At 41.5% G+C, this 21,611-nt stretch overlaps 1 protein-coding gene across 2 annotated transcripts in view; it reads left to right on the plus strand.

Annotated features, from left to right (window-relative positions):
- Positions 1-21,611, plus strand: part of GLDC (glycine decarboxylase) — a 91,809-nt gene that overhangs the window by 10,995 nt on the left and 59,203 nt on the right. The window contains exons 3-5 of one of the 2 annotated variants that reach the window (XM_086415167.1): positions 9,390-9,525; positions 17,266-17,430; positions 20,481-20,558. In XM_086415167.1, coding sequence (XP_086271293.1) covers positions 9,390-9,525; positions 17,266-17,430; positions 20,481-20,558 — 379 coding nt within the window. Of the gene's footprint in view, positions 1-9,389; positions 9,526-16,802; positions 16,901-17,265; positions 17,431-20,480; positions 20,559-21,611 lie in introns of those variants that run through there. The other variant, XM_086415168.1, reaches the window with a different exon arrangement.

The following is a 21,611-nucleotide window of genomic DNA, read 5'->3' on the forward strand; positions in this document are numbered from 1 at the left end:
TCTCATTGTGAGGGCTTCTCATTGTGGAGCACAGGCTCTAGGCACATGGGCTTCAGTAGCTGCAGCATGCAGGCTCAGTATTTGCGGCTTGCTGTCTCTAGGGCACGTGGGCTTCAGTAGTTGCAGCCCGTGGGCTCCTTAGTTGTGGCTCGAGGGCCCTAGAGCATGCAGGCTTCAGTAGTTGTGGCACACTGGCTTGGTTCCTCTGCAGCATGTAGGGTCATCCCATACCAGGGATGAAACCCCTGTCCCCTGCATTAGCAGGTGGCTTCTTATCCATTGCACCACCAAGGAAGTTTCCTGCCGAGATTTGATGCCTTGAATCTATAAAGTTTGCGAGGGTCCTCTCACCCAACATCATTTAGTGACAGGGGAGCAGAAACAGAAATGGGATGTCTGAGTTTAGCTGAGGTGGAGGATTGGTGAAGTCAAGTGGCCAAGGACTTCAAGGCCCGCACAGGCTGGGAGCTGTGAGGCACACTGGGGTGGAAGGTCAGTTACCACCTTATGGGAATGAGAGTGGGGGCCTGACTGCTAACCTGAGTCAACTCAGAGCCCTAAGGGGGCTGGTCAACAGTGAGGTTGTGAGCTGCTTGTCGGAGGGTAGGTGCTCTGGCTTCTATTCCTTATATCCTCTTTTCCCCCCACCAAATGACACTGTGCTTTGCTTTTAGAAATCTTAGATCTGGTTTTGACTACTGAGGTTTGTTTTACTTGTTAAACGTGCAGTATTTTAATAAAAATGCACACTGGGGATTTACTTTGTAAGGATTCTCAATGTCCATATCACCAATATACTAACTGATTAAACAATAAGGAAAGAAAATTTTGGAAAATATGAAATTATTGTACTCACTGCATTATTTCACAGAACTTGCTTCATAGCTGCAAGTTTCTATTTAGAAATGTTTTTCTGAAGCTTGTGCCTTTAGGGATGTGAGAACAATTTGCACATTGATTTGTCTTCGTGGATTCTGTAATGCATGACTTATTGTGAATATTGAGCTAATTATATGTGGGGATTTAGGTGAATTTTCATTCACTTGCATTTTCTGAGCACCTACTATATGCCTAGCAAACCATTATGCCCCTGCCCACAAAGAGGTTATAATTTAGTTGGTGAGATTCTGGGGTGGATTACAAATTTCTCCATATGCCTATACTCTTTGTGTATCTCCTGGGTGAGAAGGTAGAACTGTAGGGACAAAGAGCCATCAGAAACGTGGATTAGACATGCCTTGGCTCCTCTAAGCTGGAAGTACCTGACTGAGGGTTCTAATTTCTGAAGGTCATGAGGGGCTAGGTGAGGTTGGGTGTTAATTGGCTGAGCAAGGAGATGGGAAAGAGCCTGGCAGGATTGGGGGTGGGGCATCAGGCCTGTGTGGTGCTGCCCAGACCACGTCCTGATACGTGGGATGGGCTCCCCGCTGTCAATCTTGCAGAGTTTCCATGTCCTTCTGCAACCCACTCCAGTATTCTTGCCTGGGAAATCCCATTGACAGAGGAGCCTGGTAGGCTACAGTCCATGGAGTCGCAAAAGAGTTGGACACGACTTAGCGACATGCAAAATTCTGCATTATACAGAGCTTATGGGTTGGTTTACCTTCCTGGACTGAACAGATTCTAAGATTCAACAGACTGTGGTTGGGCAATTTCTTCACCAGGGAAAGAAACTTGACAGATAAGAGGGAGTAGCGTTTATGGGCTGAGTAAGTGGGGTTAAGCCTGGCTTAACCCCACTTATTTATGGAGGAGGGAGAAAGGTGACCTTAGAGAAAGGCTGCACATGGGGATGGAGTTAGAGGGCAAATTCTGGCTTCCACTTAGGAAATCAGAAAATCCTGATATATGCTATCATCCATGGTTTGTTTATGTTGAATTGAGAGCCCCTGACCCCACGCCATGGTTCCTGAGCAGCTTTGAATCCAGGGATCTACAAGTTGGCAAGAAAAATGCTAAGTCAGTCTCTGTCCTCACATTCTAGCCCCAACTTTTCCCTGTAGCCTCTGGCAGAAAAAGGCCTTTCTGGGCAAATTCAAATATGAGTTTGTTGGTTTTCAGTCCTGCTGATTTCCTTGGAGTCCTTTTCTGAGCATCTTGCCAAGCACATGAAGGGCAGGGCGTGGGAGGATGGCTCTTGCTGGTTGAGTGGCTGCTCCACTCTGGGTGCTGCTGGGCTACGTGGAAAATGCTCTGAGGACAGCCAGCCACTGCGGGGACTGTAGGTATCTTCACCAATTTATTTCACAAGGAGGATTTTGTTCTGTGCATAACATTTTAATTTACAAATTTTGAATAATAACACAGGCATATTGTCTTGAACTTAAAAGCGTGAAAACATACACAGGAAAAAGCAAGAAACTTTCTCATTTATCAGAGCTATTCTGTTAACATATAATATGCATAGACATTAATTTTTTAATATAAATGGTAAAATTATATATACTCTGTAATAACTTAGGCATATTAGTTTTAGATTGTCTAAAAAGCAAAAGAAAGCATTTTCCCATATGATTGTGGCAAAAACAATCATCATATTGAGTGTTTGGGGAATGGGTTAAGAATGGGGAATAATTTGTATGTATTTGCATTTGTGTGTGTGTGTTGGAGTGTAACAGGTATCTTGACCCATATAGCCTACCTGCTCAACATTTTCCCAGTTTTTGTCAAAGTTCACATATGTGGGAAATTAAAACCTAGACCTAGCAATTTAACAGCTAAATCAGCTTATTTTCTATCAGAAAGTATATTTGGAGTAGTGGTTGGTACAAAGTTCTCCTTGATATTTTAGGTGCAAGTGACAAAGGAAAGGCTCTTTTGTGGCATTATGGAAGGAGGAAGCATTCGTTCTGAATTCTGAGAAGCAGGAACAGTGAGAGACCCACCTACAGATTCTTGGGGAGTAGTACCCAGGTCACTGAACTCTGTTCCTGGTACAGTAGGACCAGGGCATTATGCAATGTGCTGAGGTAGAGGAGTAAACAAGGTCAGAAGCAGGCATTTATTCCGCAAGAAAAGAACTTACTGTTCAGATCGCTGAAGGATTGAGGCCTTTCATAGCTGGGAAGGCACAGGACTGGCTGCTCTATGAGGCCCTAGGCAGGCATCAGGGTGTCTCTACATAGTTTTGTATTTTTTTATTGGAGTATAGTTGGCTTACAAAGTTGTGTTAGTTTCTGGTGTACAGCAAAATAATTCAGATACATTTATATGTGTATATGTATGAATTATATTGTTTTTCATATTATTTTCCATTATGGTTTATTATAGGCTATTGAATATAGTTCCCTATGTTAAACAGTAAGACCTTGTTGTTTATCCATTGATGTGTTTTTTAATGGACATTCCCTTTCTCATTCTGTCTCATTTCCTCCCTGGTTTGTTTCATTGTCCTTCACATTCAGGAATATGGTTACTGGAATTGGGCCTGTTTACAGGAGGAAGCTGTTTTTGTCAAGTTGGAAGGACAAGAGTGAGGAATGTGCGCTGTTGTGGGGTTCACTCTGGGGGGAAGTTGATCTTGCTTCCTCTCCTCTTTGTCCACACAGCTTTCCTTGGGCTGTGCTGTCCAGCATTTGTATGACACAACTGCCTTTTAAAACTGCTTGTCTTACTATATGGGGGGAGAAAGCTGCCACTTTGGAATGAAGCATCCCACGCTATTTTCTCTAGAAAGGAATTCATTTCCAAGGAAGAAAGGAATGTATGTAATCTGTTGTAAAGTACAATGGGGTATGTTGCATGGTTAGGATTGGGGCTTTTATTTAGACCAATCATGACCCCGAACTTGCTCTTAGAGACTGTTTCTGCTGTGTTCCATTTCAGATAGGTTCAGCAGTAGACCTCTGATAGTGGACTTTCCCTTTTTCTCCCCTTTTCTCCATGCCTGTTGAATCTTGGCATCACTTAACATATTAACTCAAACCTTGGGATCCTAAATGCACTCACTGAGTTGGCTCTTGTGCTGATTGGACCAAAGTAAGATTTCATTAGTAGGTATGAGAAATGGTGACCAGCTAACAAACATTAGAAATAATTCAGACACTCACTAAGTTGTGTGTTTGGGAAGTGTTTTTTATTAAATGTGAATGGTAAAGTCTGAGGTCTAAATTTTTTAGATAAAATTGATTTTTATTGAAATACATTTGATTTACAATGTATACAGTAAAGTGATTCAATTATATATCAATACATATTACTGAATTCTTTTCCATTATAGATTATTAGAAGACACTGAATATAGTTCCCTGTGCTATACAGTAGGTCCCTATTGTTCATCTATTTTATATATAGGAGTGTATATCTATTAATCCCCAATTCCCAATTTATCCCTCCTTTCCCTTTTCCTTTTGGTAACTGAAAGTTTGTCTTCTGTGTCTGTGAGTCTATTTCTCTTCTGTAAATAAGTTCATTTGTATCATTTTTTAAACCACACATATAAGTGGTATCCTATAGTATTTGTCTTTCTCTTTCTGATTTAGTATGTTAATCTCTAGGTGAGGTCTTGATTTTATCATAGTAAGAAGCAGCTTAACTCTTCCTCAAGTCACAGACTGTCTTGGCTTCTATCTGGTCATGATGAGCAACGGATGAGTGAATGGTATAGTTTTCTCAGACCATATAACTTTCAGAAGCATGACCAAGTACTTGCCCTACTCTTGGTGGTTCACCAGTGTCCATTAGCTCGATGTACAAAGACTAATCATTCTATCAACTCACTGTGTTCCCAGTAGAATGTAAAATTGATCATCAAGACCAGGCTATGATGAGGACCAATCAAGAATACAGTTGTCCTCAGTATACAGGAGGGATTGGTTTCTGCCCCCGCCCACCACACCTCCCACCCCTAACGGGTACCAAAACTGTTAGATGCTCAAGTCCCTTATATAAAATGGTGCAGTATTTGCATATAGCCTACACACAACCTCCCCATATACTGTAAAGCATCCCTAGATTACTTATAATACCTAATACAATGTAAATAGCAAAGAGAGAGAAGAAAATTTTCTCAGGGATCAATGCAAAGAAATAGAGGCAAATAATAGAATGGGAAAGACTAGAGATTTATTCAAGAAAATCAGAGATACCAAGGGAACATTTCATGCACAGACGGGCACAATAAAGGACAGAAATGGTATGGACCTAACAGAAGCAGAAGATATTAAGAACAGGTGGCAAGAATGCAAAGAAGAACTACACAAAAAAGATCTTCATGACCCAGATAACCAAAATGGTGTGATCACTCACGGAGAGCCAGACATCCTGGAATGTGAAGTCAAGTGGGCCTTAGGAAGCATTACTACAAACAAAGATAGTTGGAGGTGATGGAATTCCAGCTGAGTTGTTTCAAATTCTAAAATATCATGCTGTTAAAGTGCTGCTCTCAATATGCCAGCAAATTTGGAAAACTCCACAGTGGCCACACGACTGGAAAAAGTCAGTTTTCATTCTAATCCCAAAGAAACGCAATGCCAAAGAATGTTCAAATGACCACACAATTGCACTCATTTCACATGCTAGCAAAGTAATGCTCAAAATTCTCCAAGCCAGGCTTCAATAGTATGTGAACCGCGAATTTCCAGATGTTCCAGCTGGATTTAGAAAAGGCAGAGGAACCAAAGATCAAATTGCCAACATCCGTTGGATCATTTAAAAAGCAAGAGAGTTCAAAAAAACATCTATTTCTGCTTTATTGACTATGCCAAAGCCTTTGTGTAGATCACAACAAACTGGAAGATTCTTAGAGATGGAAATCCAGGACCACCTGACCTGCCTCCTGAGAAATCTATATGCAGGTCAAGAAGCAACAGTTAGAACCGGACATGGAACAATGGACTGGTTCAAAATTGGGATGAGTATATCAAGGCTGTGTAGTGTCTCCCTGCTTGTTTAACTTAAATGCAGAGTACATTAAGTGAAATGCTGAGCTAGATGAAGCTCAAGCTGGAATCAAGATTTCTGGGAGAAATATCAATAACCTCTGATACACAGATGATACCACCCTTATGGCAGAAAGTGAAGAAGAACTAAAGAGCCTCTTGATGAAAGTGAAAGAAGAGAGTGAAAAAGCTGGGCTTAAAACTCAACATTCAAAAAACTAAGATCATGGCACTCGGTCCCATCACTTCATGGCAAATAGATGGGGAAACAGTGCCAACAGCGAGAGACTTTATTTTCTTGGGCTCCAAAATCACTGCAGATGGTGACTGCAGCCATGAAATCAAAAGACACTTTCTCCTTGGTAGAAAAGCTATGACAAACCTAGACAGCATATTAAGAAACAGAGACATTACTTTGCTGACAAAGGTCCATCTAGTCAAAGCTATGGTTTTTCCAGTAGTCATGTATGGATGTGAGAGTTGGACTATAAAGAAAGCTGAGCGCCCAAGAATTGATCCTTTTGAACTGTGGTGTTGGAGAAGACTCTTGAGAGTCCCTTAGACTGCAAGGAGATCAAACCAGTCAATCCTGAAGGAAATCAGTCCTGGATATTCATTGGGAGGACTGACGCTAAAGCTGAAGCTCCAATATTTGGGCCACCTAATGCAAAGAACTGATTCACTGGAAAAGCCCCTAATGCTGGAAAAGATTGAAGGCACAAGGTGAAGGGGATGACAGAGGATGAAATGGTTGGATATCATCACCAACTCAATGGACATGGGTTTGAGCAAGCTCTGGGTGTTTGTTTTGGACAGGAAAGACTGGTGTGCTGTGGTCCATGCAGTCAGCAGAGTTGGACATGACTGAGAGACTGAACTGAACTGAACTACATACAACCGCCCCATATACTTAATCATCCCTAGATTACTTATAATACCTAATACAATGTAAATGGTATATAAATAGCTTTAAGTACAATGTGAATGCTATCTAAATAGTTGTAAATATGATGTAAATGATATGTAAATAGCTGCCAACACATGACAAAATCAAATTTTGCTTTTTGGAACTTTCTGAAAAGTCTTTTTTCTGAATGTTTTTGAATCTTGGTTGAACTCCACAAATTCGGAAGCTGTGGATCCTGGAGGGCCTGCTATCTTCACATTAGCCCCAAGCTAGGTGGGGGCAGAGCCCACAGGAGCTTGGAAAGTTTGATCCTGTAGTGATTAGAGTATGTCTGTTACAGGATTAAAAACTTGTATGTCTCAAGTTTGAACATATTTATGCTTCTAACTCTTATCTATAATTAATTATTTTGCTCTTCTTTTATACTAATTGGCCTCTAAATTTTTTCAGATGTTTTATCCAGGTGTGTAAGATGTTGGCAACTGTGAGTGGTGCTGATATGTATCTGGAGGCCCTGAACTGATGTAGGATGTGGCAGTGGGTCCCTGGTTAGTATAGGGAGTGGTGAAGGCATATGTGCAGGACGGGACAATGGAAGTAGGAGGCTGTAAGAGGCAGGAGGCTGCAGAACCAATGGACAAGAAAGGCACTGTGCTGTCACTGAGGTTCTTTTACTGGACACATGAGCTTGCACTAACATCTTCAGCTCTGCTGGGAGGTAGGAGAGAATGTGTTTTTTTTTGCAAAAGGAAAAGTCAGATTCCTCCACCATTCTAGTTGAGAGTTTAGGGTCTCCAGATAAACATCAGCATCTCTCTTAGCAGCCCCTAATGTTTTATGTACTTGTCTAGGTTCTAGGGAGAGGATACAGTTTTACTTACAACACTCCCTGGCCCATCTCCCTCCTGGACTATTGTGCTGGCTTCTTACTATCTCTCCCTATTTTCAGAGTCTCCCCTCTGACCCATCCACACTACCAGTAGATTCATCTTCTATTATGTGGGGGAAAATTATATTATTCAATAATCTTTGTCACTCAAAGGTTAAACTCTTGATTTGACAAAGTCCTTCAAAGATTGCTCTCATTTGAGAGCTGGACCTTTTGTCCTCCTGGCATAATATGGAACAGGGACCTGTCCTCCTTGCACAGGATCTTAATTGAAGCTGGCTTTGCTGAGTTGGGTGTCTGCTAGGCACTGCTAATTAATCTCCCTTCCTACTGGGCTTCTCAATCACCGTACCCTAAGAAGACTTTGGAAAGTGATTTCATTTCTTACATGATTATTCCTAAGGATACTGTACTTGGGTATCTCCTCAGATACTGTTTTATTGTACATTCACTTTTATGTCCTAAACTTTCAGTGGAAGAAGGCAAGATTGTCCATTATAAGGCAATTGGGTTATATTTACTCATGAAATTGATACTTACAAACTGATACTTCTCTCTTGTTAGCCTAGTCTGACAAACTGACACATCTCTCTTGCATTTATTTACTGTGAAAACAAATGGGATGGGAGGGCATGGCCAAGGGTGAGAATGTTTTCATTGAGGATAAAGGAGGATTAATGAGAATAATAGTCACTTAGAGTTCAGTAGAATTAAAACACTGGGAAGCATTTTCCTAGCCAGTTTGCTATCTTAGATGGCTGTGCCTAGATTTATAACAATAAAATCAATAAATCCCAAGATTCAGTGACTGAGTCCCTAAGATCTTAAAGCAGGTAGACATTTGCCTAAGTAACTAAATCTCACTTAAACTTTAGCAGCTATATGCATATGATCTAACTATAAGTGCTATAAGTGTAGGAGATCTCAGTCTGGCCCATTGGGGAAAGTGTTGAAGTTGGAGTTCAACTCGGTAGTTAATTTAAAGCTGCATAGCCTTAGGTGAGTGATCCTCTTCAAGCCTCAGTTGCCAGAGCTACGTGGAAGACATTTGGTACAATTCCTGGCAAAGAGTAAGTGCTTAAAATGTCAGATGCCAATTATTATTTTGTTATTATATGAATGACCCAAAACAGGGTCTGGCCTGCATCTGGGAACTTTTATAATTACTCCTTAATTACCTTAGTGCCTTAATGAAAATGCTGGTTAAAACTGCATGTGGTTCTTTTATTATAATTGATATTTCTTGGTTGAGTGAAGGGTCTTTTATAAGTTATAGCTATAAGTGATCAGCTACTTAAAAAAGATCCTTCATATGTGTTATTTAAGACCTACCAACTATTGGCATAAGGCAACTTAAAAGGGTAAATACTATTTACTAAGAGCAGAAATTTTATTTAGTGTAAATAAAACATGTGAAGGGAGCAGAAAAAACCTGGAATAAGGCAAGTGTTAAAAATTGAGAAATTCTGTCAAACAACACCAAAAAAAAAGAAGAGCCACAAAAAATTGTGAAGAGTAACTGAGAGCTGTATGGCAATTTTTTTTTTTTTCAGATTTCTGCATCTAGTTCTTAGTGTTGCTAAGAAGATGATTCTTATATTTTCCATATAGCTGTTCTCGTGTCAATATTGAAAAAATTAGGGCTTTACACTATACCTAGAGCTCTCTTTGAGATATTTTCTCTCTGTAACATTTCTTTCTTTTCCGCAATCAGGTGAAAATGAAATCCTTGCAACTCTGCATGCCATTTCCAACAAGAATCAGATCTGGAGATCATATATTGGCATGGGCTATTACAACTGCTCAGTACCACAGACAATTTTGCGGAACTTACTGGAGAACTCAGGATGGTAATGTATTTCTTGATGAGAAACACAAGTGCCGTGATTTGATTTGCATGACTCTTCTGTTCCCCAGCTTCCTCCCACTCCCCACCAAAGTCCCAGAACTTGCCATTGTGTGTTGTTCAGGGCACAGGCTAAACTGGGTGGGAAGCACAATATCTTTTTGTCTTTTGTCTGCTTTTGCATAAGCACACAGGTAGTGCTGGTTGGTGAGGACATTTGTCCTAGATACAGTGATTCACGTCCCATCATTAGAGGAGCCAGATCTGGCCTAATCACTCCTGCATTGCTGTTAGTTTCAGTATGGTTCATTTCTTTATTAATAGGAGAGCAGGAATAAATTGTCAAAGAACTAGTGTTCTTGCTAAGCGTGTGTGTGCACGTGTGTATATATATGTGTATGTGTGTGTGTGTGTGCGCACACGCATGCACACACGGAAGTATTTGTATTGCTGAGGGCTTCGTTTCCACTAGGGTATTGGTAAAAGTTTGCATGGTAAGTTTGATTTCAAAAGCAAATGGCCTGTCTCCTCCTCCTTACAAAACAAGCCTCAAGAGTACATGAATGGACTGCACATTCTAGCCGTCTGAATACTGGCCAGCAGTCTCGGCTCTTGGTGGCCGAACAGAACATTGACCATATTGCTTCCTGGCTGTGAGCGGATGTGTTCATTTACTTTAGAGCCACCAGAGTTTTGAGAGGTGGACAGTGCTGTTTGCTTTTCAGTCCTGGTTTTGGGGTGATTTTAAGTATTGTTCCTTTGTATTCTCCGAAAGCTGATCTGAACCAGAGGGTGATACCGGCCCTCGCCAGCCAGGACAGGGCGGGCTGTGCACATGAGGGTGGGTAGACTTCACATTATCACCCTTCTGAATGGTTGTCATAGAGATGGAACCAACAAATTCCGCTGACGTGAGGTGAAAATAAATGAGTAACGTAGCCTCCAGAGAATACAAACATTTGGGCTCTTACAAGAAAATTTACATTAGGCCTAGATTATACTTCATGGGATCTACTTTTGAAATTTTCAACTGCTGATAATATCAGTTAACTAATATCAAAACATTTACATTTTCCTTGTGACTGTTTCTGTTTTGTATAATGTTGGCACTGGAGTTGAATGAAAGAATCTCATGAATGTTTGTCCTACTGCAATCCCCCCCACCTCCATTTTTTTTTGGTCACAATCATAAAGAATACTGATTATTTTGGAATAAATGTTAATGCCATGTTGAATGTATCAAGCATCCTTTTTAAACAGGACAGAATGCCTTCTTGGATATGCAGATATTTTTTGTTTTTTAATATTCAGATACATCTAGGAACAGAAACCAATTGAGTTAAAATCAGTTGGAACATAGAAATTGTAGATCACAGACATTTTCTTGATCACTGGTTGCCTGAGGCAACTAAACCCTTCAATGTAGGATGGCCGGCCCTGTGCTAGCATTTTTCTCCTGAAATGAAGGTTTATTTAGTGTCTCCAGGCTTGAGACTCACCCATCTGAGTTCATTAATAAATGATTTTTAAGACTATTTATGCCTGTTTAGTAGTGTTAAAAAAAAGTGTGGACAATAAAAGAAGTTTCCAAGTAAAAGTAGTAAGATCATATAATTATCATCTTTGCAAGAAAATAATTTTAAAGCTTTCAGCCTAAGCTTAGACTTAGAGCAAGGAGAAAAAGGCTGAGCAAGGGAAGGGAAACATTAAATCCCAAAGTCTGTTAGCCAAAGGAGAGCACCGTCTTAGGTATGAAAGACTGTGTTTGGGAGGTTTAAGGCTTTTTCCAACAAGTAATTGGGAACCCATCCCCATTCGAGCAGGAAAGTTAAACATATATTTGCACCAGAAATATTTGATAATTTCCTGTTTTAAGAATTGTGCTAGGCTAGTAAGACAACAAAGAAATGGGTGGATATAGGATGACACAAAGAACATGTGTAACATAATCATCAAAAAAAAAAAAAGATTGTGAACATGTTCCTGACACACAGATCAGATCAGATCAGTCGCTCAGTCGTGTCCGATTCTTTGCGACCCCATGAATCACAGCACGCCAGGCCTCCCTGTCCATCACCAACTCCCGGAATTCACTCAGACTCACATCCATCGAGTCACTGATGCCATCCAGCCATCTCATTCTCTGTCGTCCCCTTCTCCTTTTGCCCCCAATCCTTCCCAGCATCAGAGTCTTTTCCAATGAGTCAACTCTTTGCATGAGGTGGCCAAAGGACTGGAGTTTCAGCTTCAGCGTCATTCCTTCCAAAGAAATCCCAGGGCTGATCTCCTTCAGAATGGACTGGTTGGATCTCCTTGCAGTCCAAGGGACTCTCAAGAGTCTTCTCCAACACCACAGTTCAAAAGCATCAATTCTTTAGCGCTCAGCCTTCTTCACAGTCCAACTCTCACATCCATACATGACCACAGGAAAAACCATAGCCTTGACTAGACGAACCTTTGTTGGCAAAGTAATGTCTCTGCTTTTGAATATGCTGTCTAGATTGGTCATAACTTTCCTTCCAAGGAGTAAGCGTCTTTTAATTTCATGGCTGCAGTCACCATCTGCAGTGATTTTGGAGCCCAAAAAAATAAAGTCTGACACTGTTTCCACTGTTTCCCCATCTATTTCCCATGAAGTGATGGGACCGGATGCCATGATCTTCGTTTTCTGAATGTTGAGCTTTAAGCCAACTTTTTCACTCTCCACTTTCACTTTCATCAAGAGGCTTTTGAGTTCCTCTTCACTTTCTGCCATAAGGGTGGTGTCACCTGCATATCTGAGGTTATTGATATTTCTCCCGGCAATCTTGATTCCAACTTGTGTTTCTTCCAGTCCAGCGTTTCTCATGATGTACTCTGCATATAAGTTAAATAAACAGGGTGACAATATACAGCCTTGACGAACTCCTTTTCCTATTTGGAACCAGTCTGTTGTTCCATGTCCAGTTCTAACTGTTGCTTCCTGACCTGCATACAAATTTATCAAGAGGCAGATCAGGTGATCTGGTATTCCCAACTCTTTCAGAATTTTCCACAGTTTATTGTGATCCACACAGTCAAAGGCTTTGGCATAGTCAATAAAGCAGAAATAGATGCTTTTCTGGTACTCTCTTGCTTTTTCGATGATCCAGTGGATGTTGGCAATTTGATCTCTGGTTCCTCTGCCTTTTCTAAAACCAGCTTGAACATCAGGAAGTTCACGGTTCACATATTGCTGAAGCCTGGCTTGGAGAATTTTGAGCATTACTTTACTAGCATGTCGGAGAAGGCAATGGCACCCCACTTCAGTACTCTTGCCTGGAAAATCCCATGGATGGAGGAGCCTGGTAGGCTGCAGTCCATGGGGTCGCTAGGAGTCGGACACGACTGAAGTGACTTGGCAGTTACTAGCGTGTGAGGTGAGTGCAATTGTGCGGTAGTTTGAGCATTCTTTGGCATTGCCTTTCTTTGGGATTGAAATGAAAACTGACCTTTTCCAGTCCTGTGGCCACTGCTGAGTTTTCCAAAGTTGCTGGCATATTGAGTGCAGCACTTTCACAGCATCATCTTTCAGGATTTGAAATAGCTCAACTGGAATTCCATCACCTCCACTAGCTTTGTTCGTAGTGATGGTTTCTAAGGCCCACTTGACTTCACATTCCAGGATGTCTGGCTCTAGGTCAGTGATCACACCATCATGTTTATCTGGGTCGTGAAGATCTTTTTTGTACAGTTCTTCTGTGTATTCCTGCCATCTCTTCTTAATATCTTCTGCTTCTGTTAGGTCCATACCATTTCTGTCCTTTATCGAGCCCATCTTTGCATGAAATGTTCTTTTGGTATCTCTGATTTTCTTGAAGAGATCCCTAGTCTTTCCCATTCTGTTGTTTTCCTCTATTTCTTTGCATTGATCGCTGAAGAAGGCTTTCTTATCTCTTCTTGCTATTCTTTGGAACTCTGCATTCAGATGCTTATATCTTTCCTTTTCTCCTTTGCTTTTCGCTTCGCTTCTTTTCACAGCTATTTGTAAGGCCTCCCCAGACAGCCATTTTGCTTTTTTGCATTTCTTTTCCATGGGGATGGTCTTGATCCCTGTCTCCTGTACAATGTCACAAACCTCATTCCATAGTTCATCAGGCACTCTATCTATCAGATCTAGGCCCTTAAGTCTATTTCTCACTTCCACTGTATAATCATAAGGTCATAAGGTCAGGTCATACCTGAATGGTCTAGTGGTTTTCCCTACTTTCTTCAATTTAAGTCTGAATTTGGCAATAAGGAGTTCATGGTCTGAGCCACAGTCAGCTCCTGGTCTTGTTTTTGCTGACTGTATAGAGCTTCTCCATCTTTGGCTGCAAAGAATATAATCAATCTGATTTCGGTGTTGACCATCTGGTGATGTCCATGTATAGAGTCTTCTCTTGTGTTGTTGAAAGAAGGTGTTTGTTATGACCAGTGCATTTTCTTGGCAAAACTCTATTAGTCTTTGCCCTGCTTCCTTCCGTATTCCAAGGCCAAATTTGCCTGTTACTCCACGTGTTTCTTGACTTCCTACTTTTGCATTCCAGTCCCCTATAATGAAAAGGACATCTTTTTTGGGCGTTAGTTCTAAAAGGTCTTGTAGGTCTTCATAGAACCGTTCAACTTCAGCTTCTTCGGCATTACTGGTTGGGGCATAGACTTGGATTATTGTGATATTGAATGGTTTGCCTTGGAAACGAACAGAGATCATTCTGTCGTTTTTGAGATTGCATCCAAGTACTGAATTTCGGACTCTTTTGTTGACCATGATGGCCACTCCATTTCTTCTGAGGGATTCCTGCCCACAGTAGTAGATATAATGGTCATCTGAGTTAAATTCACCCATTCCAGTCCATTTAAGTTTGCTGATTCCTAGAATGTCAACATTCACTCTTGCCATCTCTTGTGCGACCACTTGCAATTTGCCTTGATTCATGGACCTGACATTCCAGGTTCCTATGCAATATTGCTCATTACAGCATCGGACCTTGCTTCTATCACCAGTCACATCCACAGCTGGGTATTGTTTTTGCTTTGGCTCCATGCCTTCATTCTTTCTGGAGTTATTTCTCCACTGATCTCCAGTAGCATATTGGGCACCTACTGACCTGGGGAGTTTCTCTTTCAGTATCCTATCATTTTGCCTTTTCATACTGTTCATGGGGTTCTCAAGGCAAGAATACTGAAGTGGTTTGCCATTCCCTTCTCCAGTGGACCACATTCTGTCAGATCTCTCCACCATGACCCGCCCATCTTGGGTTGCTCCACAGGCATGGCTTAGTTTCATTGAGTTAGACAAGGCTGTGGTCCTAGTGTGATTAGATTGACTAGTTTCTGTGAGTATGGTTTCAGTGTGTTTGCCCTCTGATGCCCTCTTGCAACACCTACTGTCTTACTTGGGTTTCTCTTACCTTGGTCGTGGGATATCTCTTTACAGCTGCTCCAGCAAAGCGCAGCCATTGCTCTTTACCTTGGAGGAGGGGTATCTCCTCACCGCCGCCCTTCCTGACCTTCAACGTGGGATAGTTCCTCTAGGCCCTCCTGCACCCGCGCAGCCATGGCTCCTTGGACCTGGGGTTGCTCCTCCCCGCCACCGCCCTTGGCCTCCGGCGTGGGGGCATGGGGTAGCTCCTCCCGGCGGCAGCCCCTGACCTCAGACGCGGGCTAACTCCTCGTCGCCGCCCCTGATCTCGGACTCTGGGTATCTCCTCTAGGCCGTTCCTGCTCCGTCGCAGTCTGGTACTCTTGGCCGCTGCCCCTGACCTCGGACGTGGGGTAACTCCTCTTGGCCGCTGCCCTTCGGGTATGGGGTCCTCCCGGCTTCTGCCCCTGACCTCGGACGTGGGGTGGCTCCTCTTGGCTGCGCTTTAGCGCGCCTGTCGCAGCCGCCTGCGCTTATGACCTGACACACAGAAGATAGTTAATAAATAGTAGCCAATGTCTTTAATATTTAGAACATAATAAATAAAAAGAAAGTAAAGATTACACTAATCTTTCCACCCAGAAAAAACTACTGTTTACATTTTGGTTCACACATTTCTACAAATTTACAAAACCAAGATTGTGGTATTTTATATTTTACTTTTTAAATTAATGTATCATGAGCATCTTCTGTGTCAGGAAATCTTTTATATATCATTTTCACAACCCATAGTATTATATGCATGTTCTCTTATTTAATCATTCTCCTTTTAGTAGACAGTTTGTTGCTCATTTTTCAATATTATATTCAGTGCTGTGATGAATTCTTTGGATGGGCTGGCTGATATATGTATATGCTTGGCTTTTTGTGTGTGTGTATGTGTGTCTAATTCTGTGTCTGTCTACATGTCAAATAATGATAGTGAGTAAAATGAAAATTTCATGTTAGCAGGCAATTTAAGCATATGTCTTTCTGTTGCAGACACATGTATGAAGATCTTGTCTGATCTGAGATCACAATTGCCCCTTGTTGATGCCTTTTGCGTGACCCCATTTCTGCTCAGATTCCCTTTCTACTTTGTCTACGTTACGTGTTGTGTGCCTCATTTATTCCAGTTCACCAGCCACTTAGAATCTGGCAAACTGATTTACAGTTGCTAAGCTAGGCTGTTCAAGGAATTAATTGAAGCAAAAATGTACTCTGCTGTACAAACAGTGTGTACAGCACACACACACACTACTATACCAATGAACATTTCAGGGAAATTATTTCAACGTCTTAATGTTGTACTGCTTGGTAAGGTAAGCTCCCCCACTCTCTCCTCCCTCAGAGGTAAGAAGACATTGATTTCAAAGCCTTACCGGGAAAAAAAAAAAAAAAGATGGTAATACACTGAGTGTGATTACCATCAGGAAAGAAAGGAAAACACTCTTCAGGCTTGGAGGAATGAAAATAAAAGAGATGAGAAACAATGCTAATCAGTCCTGGGAACATGGACTCCAGTCTGACACACTTCGATAGTACAGTGAATGGATTCTTGATGAAAAGATCCCTCTGCCCAGGTCTTCAGCCATCCTCTCATCTCATTATTTAAAATGTTTATCACTCTAAAATGATTTCATGTATTTTATCTCTCCCCACTATAATATTTTCCTTGAGATCAGAGACTGTTACTCATCTTACTTTTGATGTGTCACCTGAACTTATCATAGTTTTTGGCACTTAGTGGGCATGTAGCAAATATTTGTGGGATGAGTAAATAAATGAAGGAATGATAAAAAGTGATGAAGGCACTCAGTGGATAGACTTCTAATAACTGGAGAGTGACAATTCTTAAATTGACCTCTATTAATTTTTTAGGCGCACATAGGACTTCTGATTAGTATGAACAAAACTGCTCTCCGCCAAAGCCAAAAGTCTTGAGTATTAGATATTAGATTCTTGAACCATGATTGAGGTGAGCTTTTTTCTAAAATTCTGTTTCTAATACCATAGATAGGCTCCAGTGGATTTTAAGAGCCAGTTTACAATAAAATACGTACTTATGATAAGATCCTTGAAATGTAAATGTAAGATGATACAACTTAGAGGGATAGAGAAGTATGTACTGATTATCCCCAACCAAAGGATAAGTATTATTGCCATGATTTAATTCCAAGCTTCCTTACAGAAGACAACAAGTAAGCTTATCTATGTATTATATCATTCTCAAGAGGGGAAAACTTAGTTTTCAGATACCTAATTCTAAAATGAATGCATATTGTGAACTTTTTATCAATAGTGGATTCACAGGTTGGACATAGCCTTTTGTGTCCCTTACAGGATCACCCAGTATACTCCATACCAGCCAGAGGTGTCTCAGGGGAGACTGGAGAGTTTACTCAACTACCAGACCATGGTGTGTGACATCACAGGCTTGGACATGGCTAATGCATCCCTGCTGGATGAGGCCACCGCGGCTGCAGAGGCGATGCAGCTCTGCCACAGGTGAGAGGCCCAGAGCAAGGGACATTGGCCAGTCTCACCACTGCTGTGTGGGTGGGGCTTCCCCTGCCCCCCCCCCCACACACGTGTATGAGATATATTACATCAGTATCATTATACAAGTTAGTTGAGATAATAAAAGATACAAAATATAGTGCCTTTAAAAAGCCACTGCTGTTCATTGTTTAACATTATGTTCTTAAAGATGTTTTGCTCATCACATACATAGTGTTGCTCAGGGATGTTGCAGCAGCTCTGAGGTAGCATCACGGACTGATACCCACCTCTCTGCCTCATCTTCAGTGTGAGGCTTTCATCCTGTAGATGGAAGAAAAGGATACAACCTGAAAGTTGCAAGTTAAGTTTTATCCAGGGATCTTACTGAGAACAATAGTCCCAGAGACAGTCTTTCATACAGCTCTGAGGAACTGCTGCCAAGAGGTCAGGGAGGAGCCAGAATATGTAGGAACTTTTTGCTGGGGGAAGAAAATCCCATGTAGTCCAACATCAAAAGATTACTGCAAATCACAAAGAACAGACATCTCAGGTTAATGATGTTAATGCTTTTTAGTGTATGGGAAGATGCAAGAATCTGGGCTCATTGAAATTATTCCTTAGAAGTGCTTCTTAACTATCTTAGGTATCTCCAAAGCGTATAATACTTCCTGTTTTTCTCCATCCTGAACTATCAGGGTACACCATCAGTGGGCAGCTACAGTGCCGAGTGGCTTTATCCTTGCAGAACTGGAATGGCAGGCAACATTCTTTGTTTACTGCAATGGTAGGCAATGGCCCCTGTCTACAGTCCTCCTGATCACAAGATGACTTGCTGGAGCTCTAGCCATCATGTCTGCATTCAGGAAGAAGTAAAGGGCACTTTTAGCAAAATAAGCCAGTAGTATTTTGGAAGCCCCTACTTAGCAACTTACTTATGTTTCATTGACTACCCGTACCTACAAGTCACCTGGGGAAATGCAGTTTTTTCAGATGGGCACATTGTTGCCCTCTACATACTGGGTTTCTGTTATCATGGTTAACAGGGAGAATGCCTAGCAATCTGTAATGTAACGTGTAAATAAGTATCACTCGCTTTTATGATGAATTTCTTCTCAGGTTTTATTTAATGTTTTATAGCTTGTTTTCTTTTTCTACTTTACAATATTTGGGGGAACATTTCCCATTTCTTTAGTGAGTTTTCTAAACTATGGTTTTATTGTGGGAGTTTTACGTAACCTCACCTCTATTGTTACACACTGTCCCCATTTGTCACTGTTATTAGATTATTTTTATGCATCTTTAGGATAAATCTTTGTCAGAAATTCTGATTATTTTCTGAGGACACATTTCCAGAAGTACAGTTGCTGGGTCATGGTTAACTTTGGTTAACATTTAGTTAATAGCTATTCTCCAGCTCCTCGCCTTCTTTCATTCTTTGTCTTGTGAATACATTTGAGTTTAACTTCCTTCTGGGTAGATTCTCATGTGGATTGTCGTAGGGAAATGTGCCCACATTGATGGCGTGTCTGTCTGAGGTTTTGGGGTGCTGGCCCTAGTCCACTGGTAGACTACAGTGGCTGACAGCTTGATCCTAGTAGAACTGAGGGGCAACATTCTTTGTTTACACTCTGAATGCCCATGTAAGTTTCCTTCTTGGCTTCCAGAGGCTTGAGGAGTGGTTAAATTGGTTCTGGTACCAATTCCAGTCAGGGAGGGGGTTTCTTCTCACACCAGCAAACAAATACCCACTGGTGTCTGAGAATTCAATTCTCACACCACCTACCTGGAGATAGCATCAGATTCCACAGGTTCATGGATCAGATTTATAAGACTGCACCCCACTCGTCTGAACTGAACTGAAGTCGTTCAGTCGTGTCTGACTCTTTGCGACCCCATGGACTGTAGCCTACCGGGCTCCTCTGTCCATGGGGTTTTTCAGGCAAGAATACTTGAGTGGGTTGCCATTTCCTTCTCCAGGGGAACTTCCGACCCAGGGATCGAACCCGGGTCTCCCGCATTGTAGGCAGAGGCTTTACTGTCTGAGCCACAAAGGAAGCCCCCATCCCTCTGCCCCTGCCCAAATTCAGATGCAAGTCATAAGCCCAGGTTGTTCTTTGTTCTCTGACCAGCTGGCTATAGATGAAGGTTCCAACAGCCCCTTTTGACTCAGGATGCCAATCTCAAGTCCAGGTTGTATTCAACCTATGGGGTTTTCATGATCCCCTCCTAAGGTTCTATTAAATTTACTAGAGTGGCTCACTGAACTCAGAGAAACATTTTACTTACTAGAAACAGTGTATTAGCAAATGATATAACTCAGAAACAGCCAGACAGGAGGTCTGCATAGGCCTGGGTATGTTGAAAGGGCTCAGAGCTTCCATGCTGCCTCAGAGTCACCCATTCTTCCCAGATCTCCGCATGTTCAGTGATTCAGAAGTTTCCTGAATTCCATCCTTTTCCTTTGAATGAGGACACTTGGTTTAGATAATCTGTAAGTACTCCTTTGGGACTTCCCTGGTGGCTAAGTGGTAAAGAATCTGCCTGCCAGTGTAGGAGATGTGGTTTTGACTCCTGGGTTGGGAAGATCCCCTGGAGAAGGAAATTACAACCCACTCCAGATTCTTGCCTGGGAAATTCCATGGACAGAGGAGCCTGTCAGGCTATAGGCCATGTGGTCACAAAAAATCCGACACAACAGAGCAACTAAACAACAACAAATGCTCCTTTGGCAATAAAATTCACAAATGTTTTTATTTAGAAGACTTGGTTTCTTGTTTCTACTTGTACCTAATTACTACCCATTTGTTTCTTTTTCCTCATAGTATATTTAAAAAAATTTAAACCAGTTCAAGATTGATTTTGCTAAATGGGGTTAGAATTTGAATTGGATTTCAGTGAAATTCTGATCAGGAAACATCACCGTTAGTTATTAGTGACTGATTATTTTTTATTCTATGCTCAGACTTTCATTTAGTACCATCTCTCTTTTTGCATTCTTAGAAGATACTCTGATCTCTTTAATGTTCATGTTTGAATGCAGTTTTTCTTTTCAACAGGCAGAACAAAAGAAGGAAGTTTTTTGTTGACCCCCGTTGCCACCCACAAACTATTGCTGTCGTCCAAACTCGAGCCAAGTAATTAATTTTATTTGTATTTTGAACTCGGGAATAATATTATGCTCACCTCTGTTGTTTCTCCCTCTTATTTCCAAAGTGATTGGAGGTGAAACTGGTTTAAATTGGGGTTGTTGAGTTTTATTTTCCCTCCCACTTTCTTCCCGTGATCTTACTGGTAAGTAAACCATGTCAGAATTCAGGGGAAAATACACAGTGGATTTGATTGCCTTTGCCTTTTAATAAGTTACCACCTTGTTTTGACTTCTTTTTGTAAAAAGAAGATTAAGAATATCAAAATAATTTCAACAGTGTTTTGAAAAGTTTGAAAAGCACAGACTAAAAGTGGAACTCTCACACACTGTCCTAATTTTGTATATACTCCTACAAACATGGCTCCTGTCTGAAATTCCTACAAACGTGGCTCCTAGGAATCTACATAATACCTAGGTTAGTACAATGTAGATGAAAGCACATTTTTTTAAATTGCTGTAATCAAATAAAACAAACACAGCACAGCTGCCACATGTGGGTGTGTTTATTTGCTTTCTCCTTGTGAAAGCCTTTCCCCTGAACCCATACCACCATTCCTTCAGAAGTGGTTTTCTAACATGATAGAAATTAGATAGTTACAAGAACTAAGGAAGGTTTTCTTCCTTGTCTTACTGAGATTTCCATTCACCTAAGGCCCATTTGGCTCAGCTGGTAAAGAATCTGTCTGCAATGCAGGAGACCTGGGTTCAATCTCTGGGTTGGGAAGATCCCCTGGAGAAGGGAAAGGCTACCTACTCCAGTATTCTGGCCTGGAGAATTCCATGGGCTTTACAGTCCATGGGGTCGTGAAGAGTCAGACGCGACTGAGAGACTTTCACTAAGACCCATCTAAGGTCAACGTAGCGACGGCTCTTCCATTACCGGTATTGGTTCTGTAGCCATAAGAAGGCATGTTCCTGCTCTTGTCCCAGGAGCATGTCCTGATAGGAAAGCGGGAGAGGAGCAGAAGGATAGAGGACAGAAACAAGCTGAGCTGTTGGATGCATATGAGCCAGTGAGAAGCACTGTTAGTACTGAAGG

Source organism: Bos grunniens, chromosome 8 (assembly GCF_055505025.1).
Source record: "Bos grunniens cultivar Pamir isolate PY7600 chromosome 8, Bosgru_T2T1.0, whole genome shotgun sequence".
In the NCBI taxonomy this organism is placed as follows: domain Eukaryota; kingdom Metazoa; phylum Chordata; class Mammalia; order Artiodactyla; family Bovidae; genus Bos; species Bos grunniens.